Raw genomic sequence first — 27506 nt, forward strand, 5'->3', positions numbered from 1 at the left:
GTAGGAAGGGTCTGGCTTCCTGTGTCCTTGGCAAAGTCACCTCTCTGCACCTCCATTGCCTTCTCGGTAAAATGTGGAAGTTGGACTGTGCCTCCTCATTAACTTTTCATGTGTCAAGGGACACATAAAAATATGTGTCACCTGGAAATAAGTAAAAGAGGAAGGTGCAGCTCATAAACTCTAGCCACCCCTCCCAGCCACCCAGGCAACCGCTGTGAGATCATCTATAACTCAGATCCTGCTCTCCCATTGAAAACTTTGAGGCCTCACACCTTGATCTTTACCAGAGCTGACTGGCGAGTTCCAAGTTCCTTTCCCATGACCTCTGGACGGCTGAGACAAAGAGTGGACAGGGAGCGAGTGAATTGTGGGTTTATTAGTTCTCAGCCCCAGACAGTGCACTGCCAGGCCCCAAGGCTGGCATTCAGGATGGAGCTAGAGAGAGAGAGAGAGAGAGAGAGAGAGAGAGAGAGAGAGAGAGAGAGAGAGAGAGAGAGAGAGAGAGATCCCTCCCTGCCAGGCCCCAGGGTCATGCAGAGGTGGATGGGTAAGTCCTGATTGTGATTTAAAAACTCATCCTGGAAAAATAAACTGGTGCAAAATTCCACTCTGGGGCCGGGGAGGAGGGGATGGATAAGGTCGTTCTGTGGCTGACAGTTCCGGCTCCATGTCTTCTTCCCAGGTTTCAGGACAACACGTAGACCTCCAGCAAGCTGGAGACGGCGTGCATGCGGTAGAAGATGCCGAAGGGCAGGCAGATGTTGACGATGGCTGCCCAGAGGGAGTAGCCGTAGAAATCCACCTCTACTCTGTTGCTGAAATGGGGGCGGGCCCCGAAGGCAGGCATGATCCACAGCTGTGTAGAGAGAGGAGCACATCAGAAGCCATCCCAGAATGCACTGGGGAGTCATGTCTGTGGGCTTTGCTGGGCTGCAACGGGATCCTTCTAGTTTGTTTGGACTCTGGAGGACTAGGGATCATGGCCAGGTGTCACGCTAGCATCTTGACCAGGCCCTGGCACTTTCTAATTTGCTCAGCAGTCTGTCCAGTTATGCTTGCTCATTTGGGACATCAGGTGCTGGTGGCTCACGCCTACAATTCTAGTTACTCAGGAGGCTGAGATCTGAAGGATCTTGGTTCGAGGCCAGCCATGGGCAGGAAAGTTCACTAGACTTCATTTCCCAAAATAACCAACAAAATGCACTAGCCTAGAAAGCTGGAGACCCTGAGTTCAAACCCCAGTACTACCAAAAAAGGAGATGGGGGGAGGGGAGAGAGCGGGAGAAAAAAAGAGAGAGGGAGAGAGAGAGAGAGTTGCCCATTTCTAGGTTAGGGTTCTACCTACTGCCCCTCTCATCCCTCCTTCAGGACCCTCTATGACATGGACTTTCAATAAATGACATAGAAATTGCTACACACAGCTGGGTCTGCAGCTGGGGAGATGTATACAAGGGGGTGCTGGTGGCAGAACCAATCAGGCCCAGAGCAGGCTTGGCCAGAAGCTGCCCTCTCCAGCCCTCCGGGGGCTCTGCCTCCCCACCCTCTTGCTTCCTCCTCTGCTTTCTTTCCAGGCCCAGGAGGAGGAGGAATCTGGATCACTGTTGCATCCATCCTGGATGATTAGGACGCAGGCTGTGAGACAAAGACCAAAGGCCTCCATAGAGACTCTTCTCCCCCTCCCCCCAATTAACCTTTCCGAGTTGCATTGCACACCCCCCCCCAACCTGTTTGTTCTGTGAGCCAATGCTGTCAGAAATGACTCAGGCTCAGATACCTGGAAGAAGAATAGACTCCAGGAAGGTGGAGTAATCCAGCCTGGGAGGAAGATCTGGGTGGAGCCTGGTGGTGGTGGTGGGGGTGAGCACCAAAGCAAGACCCAGGTATCATGAGGTTTTTGAACCTTATTGACTCCTTGGTAGGGTCAGAGATTGGTTGATCACATTTTATTTATTTATTTATTTTTTGGTCAGTCGTGGGGCTTGAACTCTAGGCCTGGGCGCTGTCTCTGAGCTCTTCAGCTCAAGGCTAGTGCTCTACCACCTGAGCCACAGCTCCACTTCTGGCCTTTTCTGCTTATGTGGTGCTGAGGAATTGAACCCAGGGCCTCATGCATACAAGGCAAGCGCTCTACCACTGGGCCACCTTCCCAGCCCCTTGATCACATTTTTCTTTAAAATAACACTGACTATGGAGAGGCTCCTGCATGGGGGTCATACCATGTGGATGGGGTCACACTATGCAGTTGGGGCAGTGACTCTACAGGAGATTACCTGTGCCTTCACTGGAATATAGCTCAGTTAGGGCTGTTGATATGTCTCCTCTAGGTAGAATTTCATAAGAATAGAATTCACTCTATGGAGATTGTTTTCTGGTGGGATGTACATATATATATATATATACATATATATGTATCATACTTATATATATATATATATATATATATATATTTCTGTGATGAGAATCAAACTCAGAACCTCTTGAATGCTAGGTAGGCATTTACTCTACCACGAAGCTGTATCCCAGCCCCAGGATATACCCATGTTACATTCATTTCCACATGAGAGATACCCTTCTATTGGAGTGTATAACCAAAAGCTCTGTTTCTTTGTTGGCTCAAATTTCATTAGGTTGTTTTCACTATTTGCGATGTCATGATCATCTCTTGCTAAGAGCCCCCATGTATATCAACATCCAAGAATATTCAAATCCCTTCCATGACGTGGCACTGCATTTGCATATCCTCATCATACATCCTCCAGTTTACTTTAAACTCTGTCTCAAGCACTCTATTCAAGATATCTAATACAATGTAGATGTGATATAAATACTGGTTACATTATATTCTTTAGGGAATGACAGCAGCAGAAAAACTCTACCTGTTCATTGTAGGTGCAAAGTGTGGTTTGTGCCAGTACTGGGGCTTGAACTCCAGGCCTTGGTTTTCTTGCTCACGGTTCATCCTGTACCACTTGAACAATGCCTCCAGTCCAGCATTTTGCTGGTTAATTGGAGATTGGAGTCTCCGGGACTTTTTTGTCCAGGCTGGTTTTGAACCACAATCTTCTGATCTAGCTAGGATTACAAGGTTGAGCCAACAGAGGCCGGCTAGAATATTTTCCCCCTAATATTTTCCATTTGAGGGTTTGCCTATATCCTGAGACATGAAACCATAGACAGAGGGCTGACCATACCCACATGGATGTTTGTTTGTATACTAGAAATTTCTCTTTTTTTGGGGGGGGTCCGGTCATGGGGCCTGAACTCTGGGCCTGAGCATTGTCCCTCAGCTCTTCAGCTCAAGGCTAGCGCTCTACCGCTTGAGCCACAGCACCACTTCTGGCTTTTTTCTTTTTGCTTATGTGGTGCTGAGGAATCGAACCCAGGGCGTCATACATGCAAGGCAAGCGCTCTACCACTGAGGCACCTTCCTAGCCCCTATACTAGAAATTTCTACACTGGAGATCATTCTCTTTATCTCTGTCTCTGTCTGTCTCTCTCTCTTTCTGTGTGTGTCAGTCTTGGGGCTTGAATGCTGGGTCTGGGCATGTCCCTGAGATTTCTTGCTCAAGGTGAGCTCTCTGCCACTTAAGCCACAGCGCCCCTTCTGGCTTTTTGCTGTTACCTGGAGAAGAGTCTTTTGGACTTTCATGCCTAGACTGGCTTCCTACCATGATCCTCAGATCTCAGCCTCCTGAGTACCTAAACTAGGATTACAGGGGATTATTTTTATAGTGAGGGCATTTCCATACAGGGTTGTAGTTGCAATAGGTTTGTTTTTCTATTGGGATGCACCTTCACTACAACAGTTTCTGCCCTGGGGTGGTTCCATCCAACCAGTTTATTTGTACTGGGTAAAGCCTGTTGCTTTTAGTTGACTTAAGCAAATGAGATTGTGCCAGCATTCCTGCCCCCTTCCTGCCAGCCCCCCTCCACAACTGCTGACAGACTGCTCACACTTGCTCACACTTACGCTGCGCTCCCCGTTACTTCCTGAAGCTGCTCTAATTTTTCTGAGAAGCAGGCAGGTCACAAGTTTCCAGGAGCAGTCACACCTCCCACAGGGGGGTGAGGGCCCGCCCTTCACATCGGCTCTCTCTTGGCTCTCTGCTCCCTCTAACCTCCACCCAGCCTCCCACACCAGCCTTTCCTGGGACCCCTCAGCTCTGCCTGCTGCCTCTGTGTCAGAGGGCTGGGATATCATTGTGTGCTGGGTGAGGTGCCCTCTCTGATCCTGCTCTTCTCCTAGGGAGCTGTAGGATTGGGGGGTTGAGCTGGGGGGGCAAGACAGAGAAAGCCAAGAGAACAAAGCCATGGGACTAGCCTTCCTCTGTGTCTGTCCTGCCCTCCCCCACTTCTACCTCCCCCTCTACCCTGCCTCTACCTCCCCGCCTCAGCTACTCACGATGACATTGCAGAGCAGGAGGAACAGAGAAATGTCTTTCAGGCACCGCCGTCTCCAGTGACCCCTGGGGGTAGAGATGATGGTCACCGCTTCCAGCGGGCCTTCTAGAGGGCTGGCCAGCCTGGGGGTGGACGGGCAGGCTGGCAAGGCATGGAGGGCATCCAGGTTGGCAAAGGTGAGGCCTTGGCAGGGCTCCTTGTTGGGTGTCTCCCGGGGCTCCTCCCCCGGGGGCCCCCGGTGGAGGCTCTCAATGATGAACACATTCTGGAAGGTGTGCTGGGCGATCATGAGCAGAGCGTGGGCCAGGTTGAGGCCCCCCAGCAGGTCCCTGGGTGTGCCCACCACCACAGCCACGATGGAATAGTAGGAGATGGCGTACTGGCCCAGGGCAGCGCCCATCAGCAGGCCTACGTCCAAGGTGCGAGTGGGGTTCTTATGCTGGTCCATAGCCCGGCGGTCAAAACGGTAAATGACCGAGCCGCTCAAACTGACCAAGGTCATGAGTCCCAGGCAGACAATGTTGAAGCTGTAGTAGCTGACCAGGGCCTCCTGGGTGCGGCTTCCTTCTCCGCTCACTTGAACTTCATAGATGATGAAGACCGCCAACCCCACCACAAAGAGTATCAGGCCCAGGACTGGTCCGGCAAAGAAGGTCTCCCGGAAGAGGCTGACCCGGGGTGGGGCGTGGCCGTGGCCGTGGCTGGAGGTGAGCAGCCTGCCCACATTCTTCCACATGACATATAACATGGTGGAGGCAAACAGGCTGTACTCGATGTTGAAGGGGTACAGGTAGAAGTAGCCCTGCTGGAAGATCTGGCAGATGGCCGTGTCGCAGGGACACGGGTCGCCTCCAGCTGTGTTTCCTGTGCGCTCTGCTGTGGGGAGGGAGAAGGTGGGGGGGAAGCTGGACTTCCTTCCTGTCCTCCATTTGCACCTTTGTAAGGAAGGGCAGGGGGGTTCTCTCTGCCAGTGACCACTGTAGCAGCCCCAATGCTTTCACAAGGCATGGCATGTTCCTTTATTCCATAATTGCTTACTGAGCACCTACTAGGGTTTAGGTACCCACCAATTATAGAGAAATCTAAGTCAGGTGTAATGGTGCATTCCTATAATCCCAGTGCTTGGGAGGATGAAGCAGTCTTCAGTTCAAGGCTAGATGGAACTACATAGTAAGACCTTCATTCAACACTACCTTCCTCCTCTCCCTCCCCCCCTTGAAAATCCAAACGATAGAACTATCTGCTTCCCTCATTGTATTTCTTCAATCTCTTCCAGTAGGATTTCCCAGATTCCCAGATCCCTGAGCTAGGCAGGCTGACCTCCCCTGGACTGGTTTTCTTTTAACTGTATTTTTTTTTGTCTTCTCTTTTTTGGTACTGGGGATCGAACCCAGGACGTTGCACTTGCTAGGCAAGCACTTTGCCACTGAGCTACATCCCAGCCCTGGACTGGTTTTCATCCCCATCTGCACCATCTAGACATCAGTCTGCTGGGGGCTGGGTCATGTCCCCATTGGCAGGGGGTATGCCAGTGTCTTAAGGTGATGGCTAGCGGGGACCCCCAGAGAAACCCTGAAAACAGGACCAGGAGACCACAGACCCCTGTCTTCTTTCATGTAGTGCACTGACTAAAAGCAGTGAACACTAGCGCGTGCCTTCCAGACCCTGGGTAAGTTACTTCACAACCTCGCCACACGTAGTTCCTGAATCTATAAAACAGTAACTTTCCCCCAACTCCCCACCTAGTACTGGTGGGGTTTGAACTCAGGGAAGACCTCATGCTCTCGCTTAGCTTTTCTACTCAGACCTCCACTTTCGCTTTTTGCTGGTCAATTGGAAAGAAGAGTCTCATGGCCTTTTCTGCCTAGGCTGACATCAAACTGTGATTCCCCAGGGCCTCAGTCTCCTGAGTAGCTAGGATTACAGGCATGAGGCCATTGTGCCCAGCTAAAATGGAATCTTGTTCTTTTGTTGGCTGTGGGGCCTGAACTCTGGGCCTGGGCGCTGTCCCTCAGCATTTCAGCTCAAGGCTAGTGCCCTACCTCTTGAGCCACAGCACCACTTCCAGCTTTTTTTGCATATGTGGTGCTGAGGAATCATACCCAGGGTCTCATGCGTGCAAGGCAAGCGCTCTACCACTGAGCCATCTTCCCGGCCCCCCTAAAATGGGATCTTAACAGTACCTATTGCCAAGGGAAGTTGCGATGGTTAAGAGGGTTCCAGACCTTAGCACTGGCAAGTCATCACAACTGTCTTCATGATGGAATGACTATTTGTTACTTCCCTTTCCCAGGCTGTCCCGTGAGATCGTAAGCTCCCTTCCTTCCTGGTCCAGATCAGATCCTTCCCCTTTCTTTGGGGGTCGGGGGTGGGCCCTTTCTGATGGCCTGGATTGCTCCATGGTGGAGCCCAGGCTGAGACACTCTGCCCCCTGTCCTTGTTCCCGCTCCTCGTCACGTTGTGGAGCAGAGCTGGGCTGGGAGGCGGCCCCTGCTTTCCACCTTTGCCACTATGCCCTGTGACAACACGGTTGACTGACTGCAAATGCACCAAGGCCCACCCAAGGCCGGGCAGCCACCGCGAAGGAGGAACTCACGGTCAGAGGTGAGGCGGGTGTGGCTGGCGTTGCCGAGAGCACTGCTGTAGGAGTGAGCCTGGTGCACCGATTCATCCACCACGGCTGCCATCCAGATGGCCAGGTTGGTAGTGAGGGTGAACATGAGCCCACACCTGTTTGGGGGATGGGGGACCAGATACCCACAAAGCTTTGGCTCCTTGTGGGTCAGACAGAGGTAGTTTAGGGAGCTCTCCTGAGAACGAGAGGGGGTTACAGAAGGCCTGTTCATACAGAACAGAGTTGCTGAGCTTGGGGGTAATACTCAGCCCGTGTGGAGATGCCACCTCACAGAGATTCCGGGCATTTCCAGAGGCTCAGTGCCCACCGACCCCTCCCTGGGGACGGAGGCCCCTGGGGTCTGGAAATCACACCGACAAGATGGAGGTGGGGAGAGGGGGTGAGGGGAGGGGTAAGGCAGAGGCTTGGCTGAGACCCACTCTGGGGAGCAGGTAGAGCAGCCACGCCCAGGCTGGCCAGCTCTCTGCCCTGGATAAACCCTGTGGGCACAGTCATTGGGCTCTGGGTCTCACCGTGTCAGGTCCAGGTGGACGTGAATGCAGTCTTTAGCAGAGACCCAGAGAAAGTAAGTCTACGTTGAGAGAGAGGAAAAGTCATTACCTTGTAGGTAGGGTGAGTTCTAGTCCATATTCAGTCTACCCGTGGAGCCCCTTATACTAACTGATCAGGATTGCTGTAACTTTACAAAAGGAGGCAGGGAACATTTTCCACAATAATACAGTCTGTGTAAAATACAGTCTGGTCTCAAGCTGGGCACTGGCGGTTCATGCCTGTAATCTTAGCTACTCAGGAGACTGAGATCTGCGGATCATCATGGTTCAAAGCTAGCCTATGGAGGAAAGTCTGTGAGATGTTTATCTCCAATTAACCACCAGAAAACTTGAAGTGGTGCTATGGTTCAAGTGGTTGAGTGCTAGCCTTAAGCAAAAAAAGCTCAGGGATAGTGCCCAGGCCCTCAGTTCAAGCCCCAAGACCCAAACAAACAAACAGGTTTTTTTTTTTTATTACTTAAAGGTTTGCAAAAATCTCACCTATAAAACTCTGATAAAGCCAAGCCCTGGTGGCTCATGCCTGTAATCCTAGCTTCTCAGGAGGCTGAGATCTGAGGATCAAGGTTCAAAGCCAGGCTGAGCAGGAAAGTCCATGAAACTCTTATCTCCAAATGATGACCGAAAAGTCAGAAGTGGAGCTGTGGCTCAAGTAATAGAGTGCTAGCCTTGAGTACAAAAGCTCGAGGAGAGCACCCAGGTTTGAACCAGAGTTCAAACCCCAGGATCCACACTCACACAAAACAATGGAACTTGGGCTGGGAAGGTGGCTCACTGGTAGAGTGCTTGCCTTGCGTGCATGAGGCCCTGGGTTCGATTCCTCAGCACCACATAAACAGCAAAAGCTGGAAGTGGTGCTGTGGCTCAAGTGGTAGAGCTCTAGCCTTGAGCTGAAGAGCTGAGGGACAGTGCCCAGAGTTCAGGCCCCACAACCGACAAAAAACAAAAACACAAAAACAAAAACAATGGAACTTGATTGAAAAACCCTAGCTATCAGATACCCTGCCTCTTAAACAAACACAGGAACAGTGGTGGGTGGGTGGGTGGTCACAGTCACAGCACATCCCCGGGCTGGGAATGACGTCCTCTGGGCACCCACGGAGGGCATGCCAGGTTCTAGGGACAGGGACTGGTGTCACAACTCACACCTCCTAGGTGTTGACTCCTGGCACTTCTTGGATTGAAATAAAGTCGAGGTGCCTCTAAGCAGGAGCCCACATTTAGGTATTACTTAATTACTCAGTGCTCCCACATTTACGGACTCATGATCTTCACCTCTGTCCTATCCCATTTATTTCATGACTCGGGGCAGAAGGAGGCGTGGATTCCAGTCTCCTGATTCCTTGCCAGGCCAGTGTTGGCTCTTCTGCATCACACTCAAGGACAGGCCTCCCACCCACCTGGACAATGACAAACACAGCCTGGATGAGGGGGTGCAGGATCTTGATGGCCGACTGGCACTCAAAGAAACTGGAGTAGTAGCCAGTCTTGAAGACATCCATGACCAGAGTGCAGATCCCGAACAGCACCAGCCCACCTGGGAATGGGGGTGGAGGGGGAGTCAGCAGGGTGGTAGCCATGTTTCAGAGAGAAGGGGGGAGGACTTGCAGAGGACGGGCCTTCAGGATGAGTGGCTAAATGGGTGGCTGTAGTGAGTGGATGGATGGATGGATGGATGGATGGATGGATGGATGGATGAATGGGGAGGGTGGCTGAATAGATGAGTGAACACATAAATGGGCCAAAGGGTGGATTGAAAGATGAACGGGTAGATGGAGGGGTGAGTGCATGAATGGATAGATGGATGGATAGGCTGAGGGGATGGATGGATGGTTGGATGGATGGATGAATGGGTGGATGGATGAATGAATGGGTGAACATATGAATGGGTCAATGGGTAGACTGAAAGATGAAGGGGTAGATAGAGATAGATGGGCAGATAGGCTGGGAGGATGGGATGGTTGGGTGAGTAGGTGGGAGAGTGGATGAATGGATGGGTGAAGGGATGAATGGGTCAAAGGGTGGACTGAAAGATGGGTGGGTAGATGGAAGGATGAATGCATGAATAAAGAGGTGGCTGATGGCTGGAGGAGGCTGGGAAGATGAGTGGATGGATGAATAGGGGAATGGAGTGGGCAAATCCAAGAGCTGAACAATGAAGGGGTAGATGTTCAGAGGACGCATCTGAGGCGGGCAGGTGGATGGAGGTTTGACTGTGTCCCCTTCCTCAGAGGTGATGGACGAGACACACGGGATCTGTGGGGACGCAGTGTTTGCTCTCCCTGCTCCCCATCACAGGCTCCCCGTGACCTCCGCTCCGCCGTGGAAGCTGAGCAGTGGGCAGCTCATTCCATCCCTCCTGTAAGGACCCGTCCCCTGGCCTCCCTTCCGTCCCACCCACCTCGGTGGGCTCATTCATTCTCACCTCTCCAGCCAAACACCTCCAAAGCGCCCGGCCCGCAGCTCCCGGCAGGCCCACCCCCTCCGTCCCCACCTGCCCCCCTCCGCCGGCACCTCGGAGCCAGATGGGGCCGGCGTGCGCGTCCAAGTAGGGCACGGCGTCGGGGCAGCGCGCGCTGCGCAGCAGGTAGAACAGGATCCAAAGCACGGCCAGCAGCATCATGGCGGTGAGCAGCGCGAAGACGTCCGTGTCGTACACGGCCACCTTGTTGAAGGCGCCGCCGCTGATGAGCGTGCAGGCGAGCAGGAGCACGTTCACCGCCAGCAGCACCGACAGCAGCCGGCCGCCCTTCTTCCACACCTCTCGGGGGCCCCTCGGGGGCGCCGGCGGGCTCTCCTTGGGGCCCGGGGCCAGCTCCTCCGACATGGTGGGAACGAACGGACGCGTTGGGGGGGCTCACTGCAGGGGAAGAGAGGACCGGGCCTCAGCTCAACTTCGAGGGCGCGCATTCGTTCTGCATCGTATTCCTGGATTTGAGGATGGAGGAGTTCCTAACTGGGGAATGGGGGCTGGGGGGGGGGCGCTGGGGAAGGAGGAGGAGGAGGAGGAAGATGAGGAGGAGGAGGGGTGGGGAAGAGGAGGAAGAGGAAGAAGAGGAAGAGGAGAGGAAGAGAGGAGGAGGTCAAGAAGAAAGGAGAAGAAAGGAAGAAAGAAAGGAGATGGAGAAGGAGAAGATGAAGTTGAAGAAAGGAGGTGAAGAAAGAAAGAAGAGGAAAAGAGGGAAGAGAAGGAGGAGAGATGGAGGAGGACGGTGAAGAGGAGAAGGAGGAGGAAAAGAAGAAGCGGAGGTGGAAGAAGAGAGGAGGAGGAGGAGGTGAAGAAGAAAGGAGGAGAAGAAAGAAAGAAAGAGGAGGAGGAGATGAAGTTGGAGAAAGGAGGTAAAGAAAGAAAGAAGAAGGAAGAGAAGGAGAAGAAGAAGGAGGAGGAGGAAGAGGAGGAAGAGAACAACAATAAGAGAGAAGAGAGGAGGAATGGAGGAGGAGGAGGAGGAGGAGAAGAAGAAGAAGAAGAAGGAGGAGGAGGAGGAGGAGGAGGAGCAGGAGAAGGAGGAGGAGGAGGAGAAGGAGAAGAAGGAAAAGGAGGAGGAGGAGAAGAAGAAGTGGTGGAAGAGGAGGAGGAGGTGGGGGAGGAGGAACAGAATGAGAAGGAGGAGGAGGAGGAGGAGGAAGAGGAGGAACAGAAGGAGGAGGAGGAGGAGGAGGAGGAGGAGGAAAAGAAGGAGGAGAAGGAGGAGGAGAGGAGAAGAAGAAAAGAATTAGAAGAAGAAGAAGAAGAAGAAGAAGAAGAAGAAGAAGAAGAAGAAGAAGAAGAAGGAAGAAGAAGAAATGGTGGAGGAAGAAGAGAGGAGGAGGAGAAGGAGAAGGAGAGGGAGGAGGAGGAGGAGGAGGAGGAGGAGGAGGAGGAGGAGGAGGAGGAGAGAAGAAGAAGAAGAAGAAGAAGAAGAAGAAGAAGAAGAAGAAGAAGAAGAAGAAGAAGAAGAAGAAGAAGGAAGTGGCGCTGTAGCTCAAGTGGTAGAGTGCTCACCTTGAGCTGAAGAGCTGAAGGACAGCGCCCAGGCCCAGAGTTCAAGCCCCACGACCGACAAAAGAAGAAGAAGAAGAAGAGGAGGAAGAGGAGGAACAGAAGGAGGAGGAGAAGGAAAAGGAGGAGGAGGAGGAGGAGAGGAGAAGGAAAAGAAGGAGGAGGAGGAGGAGGAGAGGAGAAGAAAAAGAAGAAGAAGAAGAAGGAGGAGGAGGAGGAGGAGGAGGAGGAGGAGGAGGAGGAGGAGGAGGAGAAGGAGAAGAAGAAATGGTGGAGGAAGAAGAGAGGAGGAGAAGAAGAAGAAGAAGAGGAGGAGGAGGAGGAGGAGGAGGAGGAGGAGGAGGAGGAGGAGGAGGAGGAGGAGGAGGAGGAGGAGGAGGAGGAGGAGGAGGAGGAGTGGGGGGGGGAACCAGGGCCTACATCGCTCCCTCCCCACGGACGGCCTGGGCCGACCGGCTCTTGGCAGCCGCACTGGGGGCACGCGGGGGGGGGGGGGGCGCACCTGGCCGGGCCGGGCAGCGGCGCGGAGCCGGGGGTCCCGGAGAGGCGAGCGCGTCCTCTGTCCCACGCCGGGCTGCACGGGCGCTTTATACCCACGGGGGCCGGATGATTTACAGCCGCCGGGGCTGGGCTCCATAAACCTCTCAGCCCCGCTCACATGATCCATCTTCGTTCTCCCAGCTGAATTTAGGGAAGAGAGCGAGAAAGCCAGATAAGGAAAGATTTATACTTAACCTATTAAGAACCCCCCACCCCCGCCCCTGCCCCGTCCCCCCCCCGTCCCCCTTTCCCGCACCGCGGCTCCCAGGGGACACCCGGCCCCCCGCGGCCCCCCCTCCCGCGCGCCCCGGGACCCATCGAGGCCCCCAGGGGAGGCCCAAGAGTCGCCCCCACCCCCTCCTCCCAGCCCTGTTGCCCTCCATGCCTTTGATCTCGGCTGCGAACCCCCCTGATCAGAGCACCGGTTCCCCTTTTCCCGCACCTGCCCTCGGGGCGATGGGAGTTCCCTCTCCCTCCAGTCTCGCCCGGGCCTTGGCCGCGGCGCCCCCGGGGCGCCGAGTTCCCGCGCGCCTCGCCCGGCTCTCCGGCGCCCCCTGCCGGCGCGCGGCGGCGGCGGCCGCGCCGGGGAGCGCTGCGTCCTCCTCCACGGGTCTGGAGAGCGGAGGGGAGGCGGGTGTCTTCACCTCCCTGCGGACCCCCAATCCTGGGGAGGCTGTGAGGGGTGAGGGGGAGCGGTCAGCGCCTCACCACCCCCTCCATCCGTTCTCAGCCCCCCTCCGTTGGCGGGTGGAGGAATCGGGATCCGCAGCCTGGGCGCGCTGGTGACGGGGGGGGGGGGTCCCCGAGCTGGGCTCCAAGGGAGAGGCGTCGGGGGGGCGAGTGTAACCTTTGGATCTCACCTGGGTCAGCTCCGTGCGCGGAGAGGCGGGGCGTTTAGGACCCAGGGGAAGCCTGGGGGCGGCTCCCCGGGGCGGCGGGAACCCCCCCCCCCCCATCCCCAGCCGATCGGGCTCAGATGTCCTGGTAGCGCCCAGCCCGCGGCTCCCCGGGCGCTCGCTCCGCACCCTCCGTCTGCGGCGGCCGGGGCTGGCGGCCCTGGCCTCCCCCGCCCGGCCCCCTCCCCGAACCCCCATGCCTCAGCCCTAACCCTGCTGCCCTCCCCCTCGGGGGGCACTTCCCTGCGGCCCCCACCCCCCACCCCGGCCAAGTCAGGCGCCATGAACGACCAGTACCACCGGGCGGCTCGGGATGGCTACCTGGAGCTCCTCAAGGAGGCCACCCGGAGGGAGCTCAACGCCCCCGACGAGGACGGCATGACCCCCACCCTCTGGGCGGCGTACCACGGCAACCTGGAGTCGCTGCGCCTCATCGTGAGCCGCGGGTGAGCTCTCCGCGGCCGCCCCGGCAGGGCAGGGGGGTAGGGGACCCCGGGACCCCGTGGCAGGTTCACGCCTTCCTCTGAGCTGGCCCCTTCCCCTGCCCACCAGGCCTGGCAGGCCCGGAGGGAGGCACACGTGGAGGTGAACGCCGCGGGAGGCTGTGCCCGGGGGTGTGGGGCTGGGGGGAGAGGAACTGGGATTGGGGAGTCCATGATTGTGGGAGACCAAGGTGGGAGGGGTTGCCTGGGATTCTTGGGAGCAACAGTGAGGGGAAAGGTGGGGGCCAGAGAGATGGCTGGAAAACCTCAGAGCGCCCCAAAGTGAGCACTGGGAAGGAAGGGGTGGGAGTCCTGGCTGCCCACTCCCCAGCCCAGCAACCGGAAGTCAGCCCAGCCAGCACCCACTGCTCCCCGCAGGCTGTCTCACTACCCCCTTCCTTCCTTCCTTCCTTCCTTCCTTCCTTCCTTCCTTCCTTCCTTCCTTCCTTCCTTCCTCCCTTCCTCCCTCCCTCCCTCCTTCCTCCCTCCCTCCCTCCCTCTTTCCTTCCTCTCTTTCTTTCTTTCTTTCTTTTCTTTCTTTCTTTTCTTTTTTCCAGTCCTGGGGCTTGAACTCAGGGCCTGGGCACTGAGCTTCTCTGTGCTCAAGTCTAGCTCTCTACCACTTGAGCCACAGCACCACTGAGGGCTTTGTTTTCAGTGTATGTGGCATTGAGGAATAGGACCCAGGGTTTCATGCATTGCTAGGCAAGCACTCTACCACTAAGCCACATTCCCAGCCCATCCTCTTTTCTAATACACAGGATTTATGGGCACTGTCCCCAGTACTAAATGTCACTGCTTCAGCCACCTCATTAACTCTCCCTGTAGCTCCCCTCCCCCCCCCCAGCAGGACACAGCTTTGCACCGGGAGACAGTGATGTCCCTCGGGGCTTCTGTCCCCCCTCCTCTCCCTGAAGTCATCCTGCTGGAAGGTCAGGCCCAGAGTCCAGCTAACCCTTGAGACAGGGGAGGACTTTGGAGGTAGCAGTTGAGGCACGCAAGTCCAGGGCCAGGGAAGATGAGGAGGGACTAAGTCATGGTACTGGGAACACACCAGTTTAAAGGAGAGTCTGCCCTGGCCACCGGTGTTAGCCTGGATAGGAAACGTTGTGGAAGAGATGCTTTAGGAGGGTTCATAGAACTACCTCTGGTCCCAGGGCAAAAGAGGCAGCACTGAGCTTGCACTCACGTTGGGCACAGGCCTGCGGCCTGAGTTTATGGGGGTGAAAGACTCCCCCTGATCCTGGCTGTTCCTTGAGCTGCCAACTGCTAGCTTTTTGTTCCAGGAAGGCCCACTGGGCTGTTTGCCTACTCCTTGATCAGAAAGACTCATGGGAGCCTCATAAAGGGGTCTGGAGGGGAAGAGGGCACTCCCTGGGTGCCCCAAGTCCAGTGGGGATAAGGATGGGTGCTCAGTGGGTGTGGGTCTGTGTGGACACTGTCCTGAGAACTTGGCAAGTATAGGAGCAGCTGAGCAGGGTGGGGTGGGGGGAATGAGAGGAGACACAGAGACAAGGGAGTGATTCTTCCCACAGCTTTGGAGTGGCCTCGCGATCTCATTAGTGTGGGACAAGGGCCCAGTGCTGGGTTCCCAAAGGCAGGCAAAGTTCAGGGGAAGCCAGCAGAGGCTGCCCAGGAGGGATAGAGCCTGGTATGAAGGGTGTTGGTGGTGGTGGGGCAGTTGGCACTTCTCCAGCCAAGCTACCAGCCTCACATGGCTTCCAGAGACTCAGCAGCCAGATCAAGGTGGCTAGGTCGCCAACCCTCCTCCTCCTCCTCCTCTTTAGTCCTGGCTGCCCCTGCAGTCCCCTCCTGGCCCAGGCCAAGGCCCGACACCTGCTCTAACACTGGCTTTGCCAGGCCTGGCCCTGCTCCCTGCAGACATGGCCGTGTCCACTGTCAGCAAGTACCCGCCACCCCCACCCGCTCACCAGGCTCGCTCAGGCCCACCCCCTTGTCCCCTTTCACAGTCACCCTGGAACACGTGGCCACGCTCACCCCCACACACACCTGCCTAGAGACCCAGACTCGGCCCTGGCCCACCACCTCTCTGGGCCAGTTCCCCGCTGGGCCCATGAATAATTCACCTCTTTCTCTCTGAGCATCAAATATTTATCCCCTCAGATTCCCAGCCCTCAGTTCTCTTGGGGAAGGCCCCGCCTTACGCGAGACCACGCCCCCTTGTGGGCGGGAAGGCCCCGGACAGGCCCCGCCTTCCTCTAGACCACGCCCTCGTGTGGGCGGGGCCGAGCTTCCTTGGACTTCCTCTAGGCCACAAGTCCTTTCAGGTTGACAGCAGATCCCCTGGCAGTCTCAGAAGGGCGGTCTCAGTCCCATGGGGGGCCCATGGGATGCCTTGCCCAGGGAGGGGGGGAAGCTCAGCGAGGCTGGGGGAGGGGAGCCCCGACAGCTCCGTCCCCAGCTAGCTCGGACCTCGGACCGGCTAATCATGGCTCCCTACGTGTTGTCTTCCCACCCCCCCACCCCCCGCAGGGGCGATCCGGACAAGTGTGACATCTGGGGCAACACACCGCTGCACCTGGCAGCTTCCAATGGCCACCTGCACTGCCTGTCCTTCCTGGTGTCCTTCGGGGCCAACATCTGGTGCCTGGACAACGACTACCACACGCCTCTGGACATGGCGGCCATGAAGGGCCACATGGAGTGCGTGCGCTACCTGGACTCCATCGCGGCCAAGCAGAGCAGCCTGAACCCCAAGCTGGTGGGCAAGCTGAAGGACAAGGCGTTCCGCGAGGCGGAGCGGCGCATGCGCGAGTGCGCCAAGCTGCAGCGCAAGCACCACGAGCGCATGGAGCGGCGCTACCGGCGCGAGCTGGCCGAGCGCTCGGCCGACGCGCTCAGCTTCTCCAGCCTCACGTCGGCGGGCACGCTGAGCCGCCGCCCGCACCACGGCCCGGCCCCGGCCAGCCAGCTGCCCTACTCGCAGGCCACGCTGCACGGCACCGCCAAGGGCAAGACCAAGATCCAGAAGAAGCTGGAGCGGCGCAAGCAGGGCGGCGGCGGCGGCGAGGGCACCTTCAAGGTCTCGGAGGACGGCCGCAAAAGCGTCCGCTCGCTGTCGGGGGTGCAGCTGGGCAGCGACGTGATGTTCGTGCGCCAGGCCCCCTACGCCAACCCCAAGGAGTGGGGCCGCGCCCCGCTCCGGGACATGTTCCTCTCGGATGAGGACAGCGTCTCCCGTGCCACGCTGGCGCCCGAGCCGGCCCACTCGGAGGTCAGCACCGACTCCGGCCACGACTCCCTGTTTACCCGCCCGGGTCTGGGCACCATGGTGTTCCGCAGGAACTACTTGAGCAGCGGGCTGCACGGGCTGGGCCGGGACGACGGGGGCCTGGAGGGCGCGGGCACGCCGCGGGGTCGGCTGCACAGCTCGCCCAGCCTAGACGACGACAGCCTGGGCAGTGCCAATAGCCTGCAGGAGCGCAGCTGCGGGGACGAGCTGCCCTGGGACGAGCTGGACCTGGGGCTGGACGAAGACCTGGAGCCCGAGACCAGCCCCCTCGAGACCTTCCTGGCGTCCCTGCACATGGAGGACTTCACCCCACTGCTGCGCCAGGAGAAGATCGACCTGGAGGCGCTGATGCTGTGCTCCGACCTGGACCTCCGCAGCATCAGCGTCCCCCTGGGCCCGCGGAAGAAGATGCTGGGGGCCGTGCGCCGGAGGCGGCAGGCGCTGGAGCGCCCGCCCGCCCTGGAGGACACGGAACTGTGAGTGGGTGGGCCTGGGGGGGGTGGGGGACGGGGTGGAGGGAGGAGCTGACTTTTCAGGAGTGGGAGGGGGCTTAATTGAGTGTGTGTGTGTGTGTGTGTGTGTGTGTGTGTGTGTGTCTGTCTGTCTGTCTGTCTGTCTTTGGGCTTCAGCTCAATGTCTGGACACGCTATCCCAATTTTCTTCATCTTTTCAAGGCCGGTGCTCTACCACCTGAGCCACACCTCCATTTCCAGCTTTTTGGTTGTTACTTGGAGATAAGAGTCTCATGGACTTTCCTGCCCCAGCTGGCCTTTGAAACCACACTCATCAGAGTAGCCGGGATTGCAGGCGTGAGCCACTGGCACATGGCAACACAATATATTACAAAAGCTAAGCTGCCACTAATTAATTACAAGAAGCCCCACTCTTCAATTACCACAGACTCCGAAACAGAAGCTGCCAATTTAATGACTAGAAACTGTCCTTTTTGGGGTGTGTGTGGGGGGGGGGGAACTCAGGGCCTCTTGCTTTTCTTTCTTCCTTCCTTTCCTTCTTTGTTTCCCTTCAAGTCTGGCACTCCACTACTTGAGCCACGTTTCTACTTCTGGCTTTTTGTTTTTCCTTTGCTGGTTAGAGATAAGAGCCTCACAGACTTTCCTGTTTGGCTTGGCTTTGAACTTTGATTCTCAGACCTCTGTCAAGTAGCTAGGCGTGAGCCACTGGTCCTGGTTACTGGAGACTGTCTTATCACAGCGCATGTGCAAGGCATCTTTATGCTGGAGATACCAACGTGTGCTGATGAGATTGCTGTAGTCATAGCAATCACAGCCAGGATGTTGTTAAGCCTTGCCACCTTTCAGGGCTGAGCCTTGAGCAAGGACTCCTGTGAGTCCTGCACTATACCATCCTGGGTGTAAGATGACCAGGTGGTGGCTCCCAGGTTAGGTAAGAGCTCACCTTGTGCCCTGTGGCTGCTGGGTGCAGAGCTGGTCTGTGTGGCTGTAGAGCTTGAGCACTATTCAAATCCAATGGGATGGAGGGTGTGGCACCCATAAGGTCTCCTTACCGTCTCAGTCCTTATGGCAGATGCTTTTACCTGCTGTTCCCCAACCCTGCCGCTAGGTCTGCGGGCACATGCTCCTAATGGGGCCAACAGCAGCTTCAGAGGCAGAGCTGCTGCCTTCACACCTGTAATCCTAGCTCCTCAGGAGGCTGAGATCTGAGGATCATGGTTCAAAACCATCTTGGGCAGAAAAGTCTGTAAGACTCTTACCTTCAATGAACCAGCAGAAAGCTAGAAATGGAGGGGTGGCTCAAGTGGTAGAGCACCAGCCTTGAGGAACATAGCCGAGGGACAGGGAACTCAGGGACAGCCCTGAGTTCAAGCCCTACTACTGGCACAGAACAAACAACAACAAAACCACTACCGCTGTCAGACAGCTGTCATCTAAGGCTGGTTTCTGTCTTTCCTCTGCAGATAACAGGGGTTTTGCTCCCCAGACCAAAACGAATTGCAAGTTGCCACAACCCACCGAGGGGCCATGAGGTTCTCACAAGTCGCCAGCCCTCCTTCCCCCCGGCGCCAGGACCACGTAGGGCATCTCCCGTGCCAGCCTATCCACATCCTGAAGCAGAGTGTATGGCCTGTGGCACCCACAGGGGCAACGAAGCATTCCGGACACCTGGGCCTCCAGCGTCCTGCAGCCCCTGAGCCATCTCCGTCTGGGAGCCCTGAAGTACCAGGCCAGCCCAAGGGACTAGACAACCTTGGAGCTGGATCAGGATGGGGTTAAGAGGGAGACACGACTTGTGTTAGGGGTATTGTCTCTCCTGCTTCTCCTCATCCCTCCTCAGAGGGTCCTGTTTTCTCTCTTAGGCTGGAGACTTGTTTGCTTCCTACTTTGTGTGAAGGGAAGAGTCTGGGCACCTTCCTCCTCCGTCTACCCTCCTGGGGGCGGTGAGTCTTTAGCCAGGCTCTTCAGCCAAATGCCCTGCTTTTCAGTTCCTACTGTGTCCCCCCCCCATTCCCCACAACACCAGTTCCCTTTCCTCTCTACACAGTGGGCTGGGTGTTGGGCTGGCCCCCTTCCCAGCTCACCCCGGGGCAGAGCCCATCTTATCCTTCTCCAGCCTACCCAGGTCACTGGATGCAAGGTGCTAGAGCAGCAGGCTGCAGTATTAAGGTCTCTAGGCCTGGTGGGCACAGCTGGCTGGAGAATGGCATCTGCCAACTGCCTCACAGTCTCCCAGGTCCAGAGACTGGGCACAGCAAGGGACTAGGCCAAGTGTGGGGAAAGCTTGCCCAGGAGCCCGGGGCTCTGTGTGTGTGTGTGTGTGTGTGTGTGTGTTTGTGCGTGCGTTAGGGTGGTGGGTGGGTTTTACTCAAGCCCTGGCTCAGAGGGTCCTCAGAGCACTTCTCCAGGTCAAGGTCGGGAAAGGGGAGAGGCCGCTCATCTGCATATTCCCAGCTCACCAGTCAGGCCCTTTGTCCTTGTCAGCTGAGGACCCCATGCCTGACCTCAGCTCAGGAAGCAGCCGCTGCTGGGAGCAGAGCCCCAGCTCCAGCTCCAATCTGAGCCCCTTGACTGGGCAGACAGAAAGAGGCCCCAAAGACCTCTCTGATCCGTCTGTCTGGGGTCCCTGTCCACACACATGCCCAGAGCAGGGGTGTGAAGGAGATGGTCCTTTCCCCACGGAATGATCCTGGGAGGCTGGCTGCCTGCCATGATCGCCCCAAGCGCACCCCATACCCCTTTCCCCCTGTTCTCTGGCCTGGGCCTGGGAGCATCCCAAGTGCCGATTCGTGCTTCTCAGAGCCTCAGGTGCTGTCCTTTCCCATCTGTTCCCTGTTTGTTTACTGCCTCAGCCCCTCCTGGCCCCATGCTGAGGTGGACCAGGCTCTGCTTCCCACCCCTGCACACAACCTCCCCCCCCCCCCCCACCGCTCATTATAACTTTTGTAGAGAATGTTCCATCTGCTGGTCGTGTGCATCTCCTGTTCTTTTAGTCATCTGAGGGTGGGAGGGACGGGGTGGAGAGTATGAAGGGTGGAGGGCTGAATCCCCCATAGCTCATACCTGTCTACAGGGATTACCTCCCACGTCTGTGGACCCTTGTCCTGCTATGCTAGCTGGCCCGGAATTAGGAGCTGGTGAAAAGAGATGGTTCTTTCAAGGACAGGATCAAACAGAAAAATCCTCAGGACACTGGGTACCACTTGTAATCCCAGCTACTCAGGAGGCTGAGATCTGAGGATCACAGTTTTAAGCCAGCACCGGCAGGAAAGTCTGTAAGACTCTTATCTCCAATTCGCTAACAAAAAGCCAAAAGCGGAACTATAACTCAAATGATAGAGCACTAGCCTTAAGCAAAAATGCTCAGAGACAGTGCGAAAGCCCTGAGTTCAAGTCCTAGGACTGATGTGTGTGCATACACACGCATGCACACACACACACACAGGATGTCAGTGTCAAAGTTTGCATAGCAACCATCTAGACATTCTGGGCAACCTGCCTTTGCTTTGCAGCCCTGAAAAGCTGAGGCCCGTAAAGGCAAAGGGCTAGACTCAGAACACAGGTCTCTAGACTGCGGTAGTTCTGTTCTTTCCACCAAGGCCACCAGTGAGGCTGAGTTTCCATGGTGCCCACCCAAGCCCTGTGAGTGCATACGACCCCTTCTGGCCAGCCTGGTTACTGCAGCCACCTACTATAAAGAGTTGCCTGTGTTTTCAACAAGCAAAGAGAGGTATCCTAACTCGAGTCAACCTTTTCTTTTTTCTTTTTCTTTTTGCTTTGTGTCAATTCTGGGTCTTGAACTCTCACTTGGCTTTTTCACTCAAGACTGGCCTTGCACCACTTGAGCCACAGCTCTGCTTCTGGCCTTTCGTTGGTTAATTGGAGATAAAGAATATTACAGGGCTGGGGAGGTGGCTCAGTGGTAGAGCGCTTGCCTTGCATGCATGAGGCCCTGAGTTCGATTCCTCAGCACCACATAAGCAAAAAAGAAAAAAAGCCGGAAGTGGCGCTGTGGCTCAAGTGGTAGAGCGCTAGCCTTGAGCTGAAGAGCTGAGGGACAGCGCCCAGACCCAGAGTTCAGGCCCCATGACCGGACCCCCCCCCCCAAAAAAAAAGAATATTACAAAACCAGGCACTGTGGCTCACACCTGTAATCCTAGCTGTAATCAGGAGGCTGAGATATGAGAATCTTGGTTCAAAGCCAACCTAGGCAGGAAAGTCCATGAGACTCTTCAATTAATCACCAGAAAACCGTAAATGGTACTGTGGCTCAAATGGTACAGTGCTTGCTTGGCTTGAGCTGAAGAGCTCAGGGATAGCACCCAGGCCCAGAGTTCAAATCCCACAACTGACATAAAAAATAATGTCACCAATTTGTTTGCTCAGCCTGGCTCTGAACCGTGAGCCTCGATCCTCAGACCTCAGCCTTCTGGGTAGTGACTCATTTCTTTAGAAGTTTAGATCCTCAAGGTTAGGGAAACACTGAATGCTGAGAAGAATCAATGGTTCTCAGTGTTCGGTGGTTTAGATTGATTAATAATAATACAGACCCCTTTCCTGAAGAACCTACACGGAGCACACACACTCAGAGGCCGTTCTGCTCTTAATTTCAGGCATGTTATGGAGTCAGGGACCCAGGATCCCCGGCACCCTGGGTTCAGAAGCTTTGGTTAGATGTCTGTGAGGTCCAGAGACTCCATGGAGGAGGAGGTGTGGGGGCGAATCAGAGGCGGCTCCCTGGTGCACATGCGCCCCACTCACATTTAACCGTCAGAAGGGGCTGGCTGAAGGTTGTCGAGCAGCCCCTTGACTACACCACTGTAGGTTTCCCAGGGCCTCCCGGCCTTTCATTTACTCCCTGGTTAGGGCCAGCCCCAGAGAGGGTGGTGCCCCTGTCCCTTCACCTCATGCACTCATGTCCCCTTCGCCGAACTAAGACAAGACAGAGAGGTGGCAGGACAACTCGAGAGACAGCTTGAATGTGAGGCAGCAGAACTAGCCCTCGCCCTTCAGCGGTGTGACCTTGGAGTCAATTACTCACCTCTCTGAGTCTTTTCTAATATTGAAACAGGTATTATAATAATACTGTTAACCCTGCAGATTATTAGGAGGGTAAAGAGATCCTGATTATAAAGTACTTAGCACACACCTGATATTTAGTGTCAAGTAATAATGGCTGTGGTTAGAATGGCCCACGGCGGGGAGGAGTTGGTTGGATTCTAGACAGGCCCTTCAGAATCCTGATCTGAGAATAAGCACCATCTTCCTCCCCAGAGCTATCTCCAACAGCCAGCAGGGGGCGCTAACAACCCAGCCAGTGGCCAGGGAATGGGCAGCTAGTGGAGAGTGGTCTCTATCTAGTGGGAGGCCCAGGGGGAGGCTCTAGGTGGTCCTGGGATGCCAAAAGAGCTGAGCATCTTCTCTGGAGGGTGAGCCATCCCCATTATGCTGCATCTGAGCCTCAGATGCACAGGGGAGGGTTCCCTGCCCTGGCCAGTTAGGCAGGTGAGGTTGCTGGGAGTCTCATTTTGTAGATAAAGCGATTGCATATCTGAGCAGTTATGCGATTCGTTGTTAAGGAGAATTCAGGCTCTTTGAGACGGCCACAAAGGCTACCCACGGGGGGGGGGGAGTGCATGATTCTCTTTTTAGATTGTCATTCTATGCAGCCCTGGTTGGCCCTGGACTCTAGCTCTTCCAGTCTCAGCCTATCCAGCGCTGGGACTACAGGCATGCACCACCACTTCATTCAGCTCGGTTGGCATCTTTCTCTTCATCTGACTCCCCCTGGGCTCAGAGTGCCTGCTCCTTTCCCTGTCCCTGCCCTTGTCTGTCTCTGCTTGAGCGGGAACCTGGAGCCCAGCCTGTCCTTCAAGGACTTCCTTCTCTCCGTACCCTAACTCCACACTAGGCAAGCCTCTGGAGAAGCCAGTAGGCAAAGCATTGGGCTCCATGGTGGGCGCTCTGAAGATCTGGCCTCATCAGCTATTGCACAGCCGTGGCCTGGTCCGGTCAGCTAACTCCTGCACAAAGGGTCTCCGGTGCCTTCATTATCGCGAGGTTTGCTTGGCACAGTCGGTGTGGCATGGGGCTCCGTGCCAGGCCTGGCCTGCCCATCATAGTTGAAGCCACGCTTACTCCTTGGTCCCTGGCTCCACTCTGAGGGGAAGTGCTTCATAGTATTTTTTTTCTTCTTTCATACAAGGAAACTGAGCACAGAGATGTTCAAAAAATGAGCCCAAACCCACGCGCCACTGGAGAGCGGAAAAGCCTTGAGTCCACCCCACACAGGCTGGCTCCCACTGCACCACAGTCCTCTCAAAGGAGCATTTATTGAGCACCTATTGTATGCCAGCACGTCACATAAGTGATTCCAATTAGTCCTCATGAAAACATCATTGAATACGACAAGGGATTGTTACGCCCATTTGATGGAGGAGAAAAACCAATCTCAGGGGCTGGGAAGGTGGCCTAGTGGTAGAGTGCTTGCCTAGCATACTTGAAGCCCTGGGTTCAATTCCTTAGCACCACATACACAGAAAATGCTGGAAGTGGTGCTATGGCTCAAGTGGTAGATGCTAGCTTGAGCAAAAGAAGCTCAGGGCCAGTGCCCAGGCCCTGAGTTCAAACCCCAGGACTGGCAAAACAAACAAACGATGTCATTGCTCAGGTCACACAGCAATCAGGACCACAAAGAGGACCCAGCTCTCTGGCCTCTTTTCCGAGCTGTGTCCCTGTCCAACGGCCTCTGGGCGGGCCCCTTCCTTGCCTCTGGGCAGGTGGCGGCCGGGAGCTTCCTGAGTTTTCATAGCTGAAGGATGAGGCTCCACAGGCCTTAGGCTCTTTGGGGGCGTGCTCCACCTGCTCCATGGGAGATGGCCTAGGCACAGAGGGGTGGGGTGGGAGGCTGCAGGAAGCTGCGGGTGTCTGTTTCTTCCCCCTCTGTCTGCATTCTTTATTCCCTGGGTCCACATGGAGGAGGGTTTGGGGGATCACCAGGCCCGTTCCTCTCTGAAAATGCAAATCCCATGGGGACTGCTGGGGGGGGCAGCTAGTGGGTGGCCTGGCAGGTGGAGGGGGCACTGGGGAAGGAATGGGGTCAACTACTGCTCCCCACTGCCCTGTGGCACTTCTGTCCCACACAGAATGAAGCCAGACCTCCCACTATCCTTTTTTGTTGTTGTTGCGGGTCGTGGGCCTTGAACTCAGGGCCTGGGCACTGTCCCTGAGCCCCTCCAATGCTCAAGGCTAGCGCTCTACCACTTGAGCTGGAAGTGATGCTGTGGCTCAAGTGGTAGAGCACTAGCCTTGAGCCAAAGCACCACTTCCTGCTTTTTCTGTGTATGTGGTACTGAGGAATCGAACCCAGGGCCTCATGCATGCTAGGCAAGCACTCTACCACTGAGCCACCTTCCCAGCCTTGCGGTGGGCCAGGGCAGAAAGGTTTTTATTTCTCAAGCTCCATTTTATAGAATGGCAAGGGAGGGGTGGGGGGGGGTGGGTCAAAGAGCTGGAAGTCTGCTCTGTGTTCATTGCTTAGTCGCCTTCTCTAGAACCTTCTACATACCAGCGACATCAAGCCCTTCTTAAGCAGTCTCTGCCTTGTGGGTAAGGACAACTAGCCCCGCAGGTGAAGTGAATTTTCATGCCACTGTGTGCAGCGAATATTGGATTCGAACTCCCAACTCTGGCTCTTTCCTCGGCAGCCCCCAGTCTCCTCCAGCCACCCCCTGGTTGGGCGCAGCTTCACTTTGTACCCTTGATCTTGACTCCCCAGTACGTGGGGAGGTAAGAGGGTGGCGGGTGAACTCTGCTCCCCCTTTCTCCATTCTTGTGCACCCCATCTCTGTGCTGTAGCATGCATATGTTTGGCCTGAGTGTGTGTGAAATTGGACCACTAGAGTGTGGGTCGATCCAGAACTTTCTAGGAAGTTGGTGTGCAGGGGTGTAGTCTCTGAAGTTTTTCTCTTCTCTCTCTGTCTCTGCCTCAGTGCCTGCAGCTTTTAAGTGTGTGTGTGTGTGCATGTGCACACGTCCACAGAGGGCCCCACCCCTTGGTCTGGGACCTATTTTGAGATTCTTCCTCCTGCCTGTTATCTGCTTGTAGGACCCCAGTTCCTACAGACAGGAAGGTCACAACTCCTGGACAAGCTGTGTGCAGGTGGCTCGCACCTGTCATCCTAGCTACTTAGAAGCTTGAGATCTGAGGATGGTGGCTCAAAGCCAGCCCAGGCAGGAAAATTCATGAGACTCTGATCTCCAAGGAACCACCAGAAAACTGGAAGTGGAGCTGTGGCTCAAAGTGTAGAACACTGGCCTTGAGCTGAAAGAGCTGAGGGACTGCAGGCACCCAGGCCCTGAGTTCAAGCCCCAGAACTGACAAAACATAACAAAACAAAAACTCCTGGACACCCTACCTCCCTCACCCCCTAGCCCTCATTATACAAATTGGGATCCCAGGAAGCCCCTCCTCCTTTCTCTGAGTGGCTAGCTTTTGAGGGACTCTAGTCCTGAGGAAGGGTAGGCAGGGGGAGAAATGGGCTCCGAAGTTAAGAGAAGGGGTGGGGACAGATCCACATTTGCTGGCCCCCAGGTTACCGAGGGCTGGATGGGTTCTTCCTTGGGGCCGGGGTTGTGTGGCTGAAGACACAGCCTTGCTATGCCGCACTGGGAAGATGAACTCTCCTCCAAGCCTCCGCGTTTCCACCTGCCAGTGAGGAGAATCTCGCTCCGACCACAGGCCAGGCGTGAGGATGAAAGTAACGCACGGAGCTCAGGGCCTGAGCCCCAGCGGGGTGGACAGGAATCTGGAGATAGGGAGAGCTCGTGGGCATCGGCCAAGCCTGGGCATTTTGGAGCTGGTGGAAGAGAGCTGACGCACTGGGTAGCACCCAAATCCCCATTCTCAGCCCACCACACTTCTGTGCAGTCGGAGCTGGAGGATAGCGCAGAGGGGGGGGGGAGGGGGCTGTCACAGCTCCAAGACCTGTGCTGTACACCTGTGCACACACGCACACAGCCACCCATGTACGTAAGCACTCGTGTATGCAAGAGAGAGAGAGAGAGAGAGAGAGAGAGAGAGAGAGAGAGAGAGAGAGAGAGAGAGAGAGAGAGAGAGAGAGAGAACGTACATACATGTCTTCTTGCTGGAAAAGAAGCCCTTGATTGTTATCATGATCAATACCAACTATATGTTGGACTTAAACTGTGTCAAAAGAATAGTAGCACAAGGAGCCGCATTATTGGTCACAGTTTTGACCTTGATCGTGTGCCTGTAACCATGGTAACTACAATGGTCCCAGCATAGCTCTCTTCAGGGTTGAGGCTCAGCGAGGTTACACCACATACCTAAAGTTACACAGCAAGGATTGGAACCTGACTGTGTCTGAGTCCAGAGCCTAGCTATAGGTACTGTTCTTGGTTTGCCTTCACACTGCAAGAATTGCAGCCTTGGCCCTGACCCTGGCTCTACCAGACCCAACACTCTATTTTTATTTTTTGTGCTAGTACTGGATCCTAAACTCAGGGCCTGGTAGGACTGTCCCTTAGTTTTTCACTCAAGGATAATGTTCTTCTGCTTGAGCCAAAGCTCTACATCTGGCATTTTGGTGGTTAGAGATGAGTCTCACTGGCTTTCCTGCCCAGGCTGGCTTTGAACCGCAATCCTCAGACCTCAGCCTCCTGAGTAGCTAGGATTACACCCAGCGAGCCACCAGCGCCTGGCTTCTAACGCTGGGTTTCAGGATCCTAACTTGGAGATGTACCCTCAGCCTCAGTTTCCTTCTTTGCAAAGTGGAGAGGGCAGGCATGAAGCCTCAGGCAGAGCCCCGCCAGCTCCAGCCCTGCCCTTCCCTCCCCGCTCTCCCCCCACTCCCCACCATGGCCCCTCCGGCCATCACTCACCTGGCTTGGTCCCTGAAGAATGGTACAGCCTGGGGAGGCCGGCTGGGGGCTGAGGGCAGCCGTGCCAGCCAGAGGTGGACGGTCCTTAGAGGACACTGGGATACCCCTGAGTTGCTGGGGCCGCAGAGTGTCGCAGAGTGCCAGCCCCCTCTCAGCCAGCTGGGATCTGAGAGCCACAGGCTGGGCCACTCAGCTCTGGGCTCTCCTAGCCCCACCCCTGTGAATAATGCCAGTTGCCTGGGAGCTGCTGCCTCATTGGGCCTTTGATGAGTTGGGGGGGGCAAGCGGGTGTAGATAAGGAAGGGATTGAGACCCTGGCAGCCTGGCTTAGGGCATAGAAACGGTTCACCTGCTGGCTGGAGGTACCTCCGAACTCGTGTGTCCTTCCTAGCT

At 55.8% G+C, this 27506-nt stretch overlaps 2 protein-coding genes across 2 annotated transcripts; one reads left to right on the forward strand and one right to left on the reverse strand.

Annotated features, from left to right (window-relative positions):
* Nucleotides 1-539: 539 nt before the first annotated feature.
* On the reverse strand, nt 540-10411 carry Otop2 (otopetrin 2). Its single transcript, XM_069993278.1, has 6 exons — nt 10099-10411; nt 8985-9121; nt 7549-7607; nt 6998-7131; nt 4403-5277; nt 540-856 (listed from the first exon to the last, which is right to left on the reverse strand). Exons 1-6 carry the CDS (start codon nt 10409-10411, stop codon nt 686-688), a joined length of 1689 nt encoding a protein of 562 aa, XP_069849379.1. The 3' UTR covers nt 540-685.
* Nucleotides 10412-13284: 2873 nt separating this feature from the next.
* On the forward strand, nt 13285-17217 carry Ush1g (USH1 protein network component sans). The gene is made up of 2 exons (XM_069993277.1): nt 13285-13448; nt 15978-17217. Exons 1-2 carry the CDS (start codon nt 13285-13287, stop codon nt 17215-17217), a joined length of 1404 nt encoding a protein of 467 aa, XP_069849378.1.
* The last annotated feature ends 10289 nt before the right edge of the window (nt 17218-27506 follow it).

The sequence above is a fragment of the Dipodomys merriami genome, unplaced genomic scaffold (assembly GCF_024711535.1).
Source record: "Dipodomys merriami isolate MVZ:Mamm:240054 unplaced genomic scaffold, mDipMer1.0.p SCAF_42, whole genome shotgun sequence".
NCBI lineage: Eukaryota > Metazoa > Chordata > Mammalia > Rodentia > Heteromyidae > Dipodomys > Dipodomys merriami.